This window comes from Amphiura filiformis, chromosome 4 (assembly GCF_039555335.1).
Source record: "Amphiura filiformis chromosome 4, Afil_fr2py, whole genome shotgun sequence".
Taxonomy (NCBI): Eukaryota; Metazoa; Echinodermata; class Ophiuroidea; order Amphilepidida; family Amphiuridae; genus Amphiura; species Amphiura filiformis.
This window is the reverse complement of record NC_092631.1, coordinates 56,819,113-56,828,951: the sequence shown is the minus strand read 5'-3', so window position 1 is coordinate 56,828,951 and position 9,839 is coordinate 56,819,113. Positions and strand designations below refer to the sequence as shown.

At 36.2% G+C, this 9,839-nt stretch overlaps 1 protein-coding gene across 1 annotated transcript; it reads left to right on the top strand.

Moving 5' to 3' along the window:
* The first annotated feature begins 1,860 nt into the window (after positions 1-1,860).
* On the top strand, positions 1,861-4,164 carry LOC140151107 (carbohydrate sulfotransferase 1-like). The gene has a single exon (XM_072173326.1). It carries the CDS (start codon positions 1,962-1,964, stop codon positions 3,261-3,263), a length of 1,302 nt encoding a protein of 433 aa, XP_072029427.1. The 5' UTR covers positions 1,861-1,961; the 3' UTR covers positions 3,264-4,164.
* Positions 4,165-9,839: the final 5,675 nt, after the last annotated feature.

The following is a 9,839-nucleotide window of genomic DNA, read 5'->3' as shown; positions in this document are numbered from 1 at the left end:
AAGAAAAAGAAAATTCGAACTAGATGGCACAGATGTGTTTGAACAAACACCGATATCTATGCCCGATAACCCAAGGGTCATTAAGGTGGTCATTTTTGCCTTCATTTCCACAAATTTACCAAATATGAAAATTTGACATTTATTGCCAGATTTTTTTAATGAGTAGGCCTACTGTATTTTTCTGGAATCGGGAAGTAGATAAAGTAACATCAGCACTGAATTTCATTTCCTACATAGAGTAGAGACAATGAAGGGGTGTCGTTTTTTGATCAGGAGTATAATTATTTATGAAAAAAGGTCAAAACAAAACTAAAAACCATCCGTCCATACGATGACACGTGCATATAATGCGTAGATACATAATGTCTTTTACAAATCATCGTCAATTGCATAATTAGTCGTTTATCATTATAATATAATCCCGGGAATATAATCTATAACTAAGGGACCGTTCACAAACACTTGTTAGGGGGGCCTGATGCAAAAAAAAAATCACGCAAAATTTTTCGGGCCCCCCTTTTCATATCTCAAAAATTTCAGGACCCCTTTTTGACATTAAATTATGGGTCAACCCCGTATGAGGGTCAAAATTTTCAGCCCCCCCTTTTTTTGCATCAGGCCCCCTAACAAGTGTTTGTGAAAGGTCCCTAAACAAAAATAAATCGCAGGTCAGCACACGTCAATTTGAATATTATATGCAAAGAAATTGCGCTAAAACGAAACAACTAAAGTGGATCACTTTGAAACAATATTGAAAACAACAACCTAAATATTCGCACATGATCCTATCGGCCACTTTAGAATGCTTATTTTAGGGACTCTGATCCAGTAGAAAAGTTAATATGAAACTTTGTGTGGTCCTAGATAAGAGTACACTATCTTGAAAAACATTAAAGTGTGGAACAAAATCGCACATCACCCATTCGCCCACCCAAATGACGCAAACGTATTAATTTAATCCGACTCCCGAACAAACGGAGGTGACATTCTCGCAAAATGTACGTTTTATATTACCAGTGACAGGAGGCTCTCGCATCAATTGGGCTTGCCAACAATTGCCCCCCTTTTTTTTTTTTTTGATTGGCCACAAATTTCCCCCCCCCCCCCCCTTCAATTTTTACCCTCCCCAGGGCTCATAATTATTGAACAGCTGACGGTACTCTGCTAATTGAATACCTGAAAACAAAACCCACCAAGTCCATACTTTGGCCAAATTGAAATTGTTGCTTATACATAGGCCTATCATATGTATCAAAGAACAACACAAATCCACCCTTTACGTGCGTCTATCGATCATGTGAAATCCAAAAAGTCCTGGACCTGGGTGGTTTTTGCACACATATTATAGTGCCCTCGCAAACAGGGCAAGATGGCTGACGTGGTAAATTGAGGTGATACCAACAGTGATGACGCAATAAGTGGTAAAAAAAATGCAGAAATCAAGTTGAATTGCACAGAACAAGACAAAAGACTGAGAGCAAAAGGTAAAGAATATACTAACTATATGATCAAAGAAACAACCCAAGTCGGGCATACAAAATGACACCCCACGAAGTCCCCGAAATGCTAATCGTCATACCTAATACAGTTTAACCCACTCATTTGCATGTAAAACTATCTATCAGCATGATCAGGTAAAACTAAAGGAATTAAAATGATACACGGGTTTTTTTTTTAATTTCTCAAAATCACTATTAATGGACTTGAGTGGGTTTTGTATTCACGTATTCAATTGATTAATTAATACCATACGGTAGGTCTATTATTGTTCGTGCATACGTATACTACACGCAAGCAGCAACATATATATAGCATTTTACCGCTCTAGAAAAGGACTGTGATAAATAGAGAGTAGGCCTATGTTCTGATGGTTGGTTTTAATACTTGGACCTTTCTGTTTAGTTAAGAGTACTGAAGTAGCATATCACAAGCTGTACAAAAGTACAAAATACAGGTACAAAATGGTTCGGCGAAGCCAAGTTCTCAACATCAGAAATAACTTTTATTGTTCTTTCATAGCATTGTGGATTTGCATATTCTTTTTCATATGTATCAAAAATCTAACATATTCCACATTGGAGGATCAAGAGTTGCTCAGGCAAGAGCTTCAGAGGGAGTATGATTTGGCAATTCGACAGCCCAGTTTGCAAACATTACAGGACCATCTACTTAAGACACCAAGCACAGAGAATTCTACCGTTGTCATAGTTTTGGCGTATTTCCGAAGTGGCTCAACATTTTTCGGACAAATATTCAACGTAAATCCAAACATGTTTTATATGTTTGAACCATTACGAGTTTTTGAAATCTTAGTTGATACTGAACGAAGAGGTAACGAGTTTGAAAATACAACTGCAAAGTTGCTCGAACGGATTCTTCGGTGTGAATTTACTGAACAGTTTTCATCTTCTTATATGAACACGTCAACTTGGGTCCATTATACTAAAAATTTGTCCTCTATTCTCAGATCTGGTAAGAAATTACAAAGCCCAGCACGAATATTGAGAAAAATGTGTCTACGTTACAAGGGTAATATTGCTATGAAAACTATTCGAGTTACTTTGCCCGACGTTTTAGAATTTCTCGAGAAATATCCACATGGTAATCTAAAGATCATTCATCTTGTTCGAGACCCTCGAGGCGTGGCAAACTCACTAAAACTACTCGGAACTCCTGATGATCTAAAAGACGCATTCGAATTATATTTGTTAGGTAGATTACACACTAAGCCTGAATTGAGTAGTTTAATGGATATGTCGTTGCTTCTACCGAAAAGCTATCATCTCGGGTCCAACGCAGACATTGCACAATACAGAGCAACAATAAACGGCTATTGTCATCTCGTATTCCATGATCTTCAAATTGCCATAAACCCACCGGATCTGTTAAGAAATCGATATAAGTTAATCAGATATGAAGATTTTGCTGCTAATCCGCAGGTTCTAACTCATAAGATCTATTCTTTTCTCGAAAAACCTACCCCAGATTCTGCCCTAATATGGCTTGACAATAACACCAATGTATCCTACAAAAATAGCAGTAAACAATGTCTGGGTCTTCATAAAAACTCCGAAGAGACAGCGTCAAAATGGCGTCGTTATTTGAATGTTGAGGAAGTGAAGCAAGTACAAGATGTATGTGGGGCTGTCATGGAGTTACTTGGGTACAAATCCTTTGATACAGAGAAATCTTTGCTTGATTTTTCTGTACCAGCAACATCTCCAAGATTGAATTATTTAGGAGAAGATATGTCAATAACGTAGAGATTAGAAATAAGGTAGCTATAAGGAATTGAGCATTAAGTTTGGCTTTGATATAGGAGTAAAGCAGCCAATCAGAAAATCGGTTAGAAAAATAGGCAAAAGACATTGATTGTGTATAATAATTGGCACTCCGTGTACTACGTGCAGTCTTTCGCGTCACGTAGGATTGATTCATTTTTGGACGGGTTGATTCATTGATATTTGGTCCTATTTTCCAACATTTTTAGTGATAATTTTGTTATAAAAACAGCAAAAATCACGGGTTTTTTTACTCGTATATGAAACAGGTTAATAAATGCGTATTACTTGATGCTCAAGAAATTGCACAAAATAATGCACTTGTACTCTCAGTACGCATGCATAATTTTGCACAAGTTCACTCCAACAAGTGATACGCATTTATTTACCTCTCGGTACAATGTTGCTTTTATAGTGCGTTTACCGGTGACAGAAGGCTCTCGCAAAATATACGTGTATTATTTTAGTATAGAGTACAATATTGTTATTACTATACACTACATTACCCTATTGTTGTGTTTACCGGTGACATATGACTCTCACAAAATGTTTATTATTTTAGTATACCGTGCAATATTGTTATTATAGTGCGCTTACCAGTGACAGGAGCCTCTCACAAAATGTACGTTTATTATTTTAGTATAGAATACAATATTGTTATTATAGTGTGTTTACCAGTGACAGGAGACTCTCATAAAATGTACGTTTTATCATTTTAGTATAGAATACAATATTGTTATTATAGTGTGTTTACCAGTGACAGGAGGCTCTCACAAAATATACGTTTTATCATTTTAGTATAGAATACAATATTGTTATTATAGTGTGTTTACCAGTGACAGGAGACTCTGGCAAAATGTGCTTTATTATTTAAGTATTTAATACAATACCGTAGAAACCCGTCTATAAGGAATAGAAGCGACTGTGATGATAGCATATTTCACGCTAGCGCCCTCCACAATATTATATCATTATGGAATTTGAGCAAATCATTTACCGACACAAGCAGGTATACAATGTATTATTTTATCTTTATTTCGCATCTCACGAGCATAGCTCACTTGGCAAGGCATAAGACTTTGGTTCTTTAGATCGGAAGATGGTGAGTTCGAGCCTCATCACGGTCACACAAACTTTTATAAACAAAATATTGTTCAAACTTTTCATTTATATTTTCTTGCATTTTCTAAAGACTCCTTTCGTGATCATTTTTTTTTTCATATTTAGTTTAATTTATTCTATTGTTTTTCTTTCATTGTTTCTTTTCTTTGTCTTTTTTTCTTGTTTAATTTTATTTTTTCTTTATTTTTCTTTGATTCATATAATATTGGCAGGATAAGGAGAGGAGGGAACTAAAGACCCATTCAGTGATTTGCTCATCCGGACGATCGTAAAAATCATCAAAATTCACCTTTGTCATTGTCATAGATGTGGTAACATAGCCTGCTAGTGGTTCAGCAGAAAACCGTGTGACACATAATATACATTTGGCTACATTTTATTATACGATAAATACGAATTTATTAAACATGGTAACAAATATTCTCTAGCAGATCGGTTATACGATGGAACTGGTAGGCATAGGCCTATTATAAATTCGGGATATTAAATATCTTCCTGACGAGACAGATCTGCGCATGTGGTCAAAGACGATTCCTTACTAGCCACAGACCGTCCGCTGGAATTCATGAATTAGTTGAATCGCTATGGCTGTTGGTCGGACCTCTCATCTCTCCACATCGATTGTGACCTATCCCCGACATTGCCCTTATGAACTCACATCCTCCTGTTTTATTTCAATACGCTGGCGAAGTTACGTAATAATCGGATTAACTACCATAGCAATAGGTGAAAACAATTTTGAATATACCGCGTTATACACTGATACGTTCAGGCGGTACCTCTTCATTGAACCATATCATGCTGCACCTTTAAGATCTTTGAAAAGACCAGTATTGTATTCAATCTATGATTGCAGACATACACAGTACAGGTGATGAGTGTAACCTGCTTGTAGCGCAGCGCGATATGTTCAAAATTGTTTTCACCTATTGCTATGGTAATTAATCCGATTAATTACGCAACTTCACCAGCGTATAATGGCCGAATAAATTCTGACCATCACTTGGCTTGTTGGATTCGTCTATACTACAATTCGCTGTCGAAGTGACGTAATAATCGCAATAACTACCATCAAGCAGATTGCACTAATCACCCGCGTATGTCACCAAACATAGATTGAATACCACTCTTTTCATAAATACTAATCTTACATGGCGAGTGATTAGCATTTCTTTGACAACTATGGTTTAATGCATAGGTGCCACGTGAACGATGAAGTGCAGGGCTATATATTCGAAATTGTATTCATCAATTGCTATGGTAGTTAATCCGATTAATTACGTCACATCGACAGCGAATAGCCTATAGTATGGGTTCAAGTGGAACAAAAATAGTGTATGTCCATTGCTAGCTATGGTAATTAATCATGTTAGTGTTTACATCACTACTTCGGTGAAGACAAGAGAAGTGTGCCTTCTCTACCAACGCCTGTGATATAACAGGTGCAAGCGAAACAAAATTGAATGACCAGAATAGTTTCCTTTGTCAGATGAATTGATTAAAGTTTTTGAAGACACTCTATTCTTGATGGGACAATAGATTCAAATATGGAATAATTATTATTCCTCATCTATTTTTTTTTTATTGAAAAAACTGCAATTGTGGCAACAGAACAATATTTATTTTGATTTCATTTCAAGTAGAAACAAAATCGTGCTTAAGCCAAAAACGCACCCTACCTCAAGAATTGGGATGGCACAAAGGTGCAACATAGGTTTTATTGCAAAGACGAGGACAGACAAGTAGTTACAACACATCTGTCTAACCGTGGGTTTCGCTATTATTTAGTATAAATGCTTTTACTAGTTTCTATAAAACCACAAAATTACTAAAAAAACTATAAAAAAACTATAAAAAAATAAATAAAAAAAACGCACCTAAAATTAAAAGTAGAAAGGTAGATTTGAAGAAAGATAAAAAGAACATGTCAAAAAGTTAAAATTAAACGAGAATGAAAAAACGGAACCGGTGCCCGGACGCGTTATTTCTTTCTGCAACCATAATGGGCCGCAATGCGATAACACATAGTACATACATGTAATTATAGGCCTATGAGGCTAGATATAACACGAGTTTATTACCATTATTATTTCCTCTTACTTAATAAAAGTAAAAGAAATCGATAGAATTAAAATTCTATAACGGTTTACCTGGGGTTCGAACCCACAACCTATGTATCCATAGTCTAATGCCTACACGACTGTGCTATGATTCGTTGTGCCAGAAAGGTGTTTGTTTATGATACTTATTGATTACGGAATAAACTGCGGCACACAATATACTATTACTAGTATATTAGTACGAATAAATACGAATATAATCCTAACCCTAACCCTAATCCCTAACCCTAACCCTAACCCTAACCCTAACCCTAACCCTAAAACCCTAACCCTAACCCTAACCCTGAACCCTAAACCCTAACCCTAACCCTAACCCTAACCCTAACCCGAAGACCCTAACCCGAAGACCCTAACCCTGACAATAATGAACCTTGCCTCGGACTATGCGGTTAGTGATATATTGCGGCCCATTATGGTTGCAGAAAGAAATTAAGCTGCCCGGACCATGCTCTCTTCAGCATGTCTTCACTTCCAAAGTCTGACGCTCTATCAATTGAGCTATACGATCCTGATATACGAAACAGTCGTTATTATGTCAATACAATTGATTGGTGTTACAACATACTTAGATGGAATGCATAGCCACCCAGTGCCAGTATATATTTGCTCAAACTCCAAATACAACAAGCAACCAATTTTATTGAGGGCGTTTCTTAGGTATATCCTTGTAGACGGGGTTTTACGGTATTGGTATTATATATATTTAGCTCTTTACAATACTCCATAAACAGAATAAACAGTGTTCATTTCACTGGAGACAAAAATATCGAACATTTCGTCAAATGTGCTTGTTTAAAATTAGTATTCAATACCATATTGGTATTATCTGAGTTTATCACCAATGACAGTTGACAGCAGGAAACATGCTCCCCAACCCACCCACTCTCACACACACCCCACACCCCCATCCCACTGCACACCACACACACACGCACTATAGGCTAGTCAAAGTATAAAATCACAGCCAATAATTGCAACAGAATCCATTTAATCACCGTTTCAGAAAAGCATACTTATTAAAGCACATCAAAGGTCCCCGAAAATCTCCGCTCCGGAACAGTGCTTAGTTTGCATAAATCCAAAATGTCCGCTTATGCAGCGGGTGAAATTTGAAAGTTGGTCAAGTCTTAATAAAATCCATACCAGTGTATTTCTCTCGTTATAAGGATTCAGATAAAATGTATAGTTTGACCTATCTCCGATGTACATGTGTCAAAATTTGGATTCCACATGGGACAAACATTGAAAAATTCTCTGATTTTGTTTTAAAATGGTCTCAGATTGCTCCATTTGCAAGAACGTTTTTTAAAAAGAATAGTTTGCCATATCTCAGATGGTTTGTTGCATTGGTAACACAGCAAAAAAAGATCAAAATCCATTGAGCTCTGTTGACCTTGACCTTTTTTGACGTTATCTTTGTAACAACACATCCAAAACATGCAACTTTTCTCAATTTGATTCGTTTTTGTGAAAGGAACAATTTAAGACGCCTGTGGACCCCAAAATTTGACCTTTGACCTTTTTGCCCATATCTCGAGAACCGTATGCCAGAGAAATGTTCAACTATACTTTTTTTAATCCTTATGATGAGAGCAGTACATTGGTATAGTTTTTAAAAGATTTGACCAAGTTCGATATTTCACCCCTGCATAACCGGCCATTTTGTATTTATGCAAATTAAGCACTGTTCCACTGCTTGAATTTGGGGCACTTTTGATATGTTATTAAATATGCCTTTCTGAAACGAATGGTATTTAAATGGGTTATGTTACAATTAGTGGTGAGTAAACCGCTTACTGCACTATTTTTAATTTTTAAAATTAAGCACTGTTCCACTGCTTGAATTTGGGGCACTTTTGATATGTTATTAAATATGCCTTTCTGAAATGAATGGTATTTAAATGGGTTATGTTACAATTAATGGTGAGTAAACCGCTTACTGCACTATTTTTAATATTTCTCTCAAATACTGACTTAACTGTTCATGGATATCTATAACCCGTAAGATGACATTTTTAGAAGTCGTCCCAAAAGTATGTTACGTTAAGACCAGGAAAGATGACTTTATTTAAAAGGTGCTTCATGAATGTGTGCCAAAATTTACCACCACCTCCATTTTTTTTTCCTTATATTTATTGAACAGCCCCTGGCCCTTTCCGGATCTCCGCTAATTAATCAATACCATACGGTAGGTCTATCATAAAATATTATTGTGCATAAAAACGTGATTACATACTACACGCACGCCGGGCACGCACGCAAGCAGTTGCATAGAGCATTCTACCGCTTTTGAAGGACTGTGATAAATAAAGAGTATGTTCTGATAGTGGGTTCTAATACTTGGTCCTTTCTGCTTTAACTAAGAGTACTGAAGTAGAATATCTAAGAGTTCTCATTAGAGAATAAATTTGGAGAAAACCTTCTGATAATTACAAACACTCGTTGAGCAGCAAGACCTTCCCTCTAAGCTTTTAATCCGATAAGCTGATTATCTATTTGTTTTCATGAATTGGAAGACATTCTTTGATGTATTACTGAGCTCAATCATCTGAAATTACTGGTGCGTGAGCCACCCAGGCTGGTGGCTCAGCATAGTATTTTATTAACAGAAGGTTTTCCCCAAATTCGTTTCCTAATGTGCATATCACAAGCTGTATTGAAAAGGTATGTTGGTATGTGCTTGTGAAAAAGTACAAAATACAGGTACAAAATGGTTCAGCGAAACCAAATTCTCAACATCATAAATAACGTTGGCTATACTATCATGGCAATATGGATTTGCATATTTATTTTTCATATGTATCAAAAATTTAAGATATTTTACAATGGATATTATCAAGAGTTGCACAGGCAAGAGCTTCAGAAGAAGTATGATTTTCAAATTCGACAGCCCAATTTGCAAACATTACAGGACGATCTACTTAATACACCAAGCACAGATAATTCTATCGTTGGCATAGTTTTGGCGTATTTCCGAAGTGGCTCAACATTTTTCGGATAAATATTCAACGTAAATCCAAGCAAGTTTTATATGTTTGAACCATTTTTGAAAATGTTGGTTGATACTGAAAGACGAGGTAACGAGTTGAAAATACAACTGCAAAGTTGCTCGAACGAATTCTTCGGTGTGAATTTTCTGAACAGTTTTCATCTTCTTATATAAACATGTCAACTTGGGTAAATTATACTAAAAAAGCCCCATTCACCCGAATTGTAACACACTAATAAATATTTTGAACTGATTTTCATAGTATTGTTCTCAAAATCCCGATTCTTTTATGTACATGTATATGGGTTATGGCACTGCTCATGATCA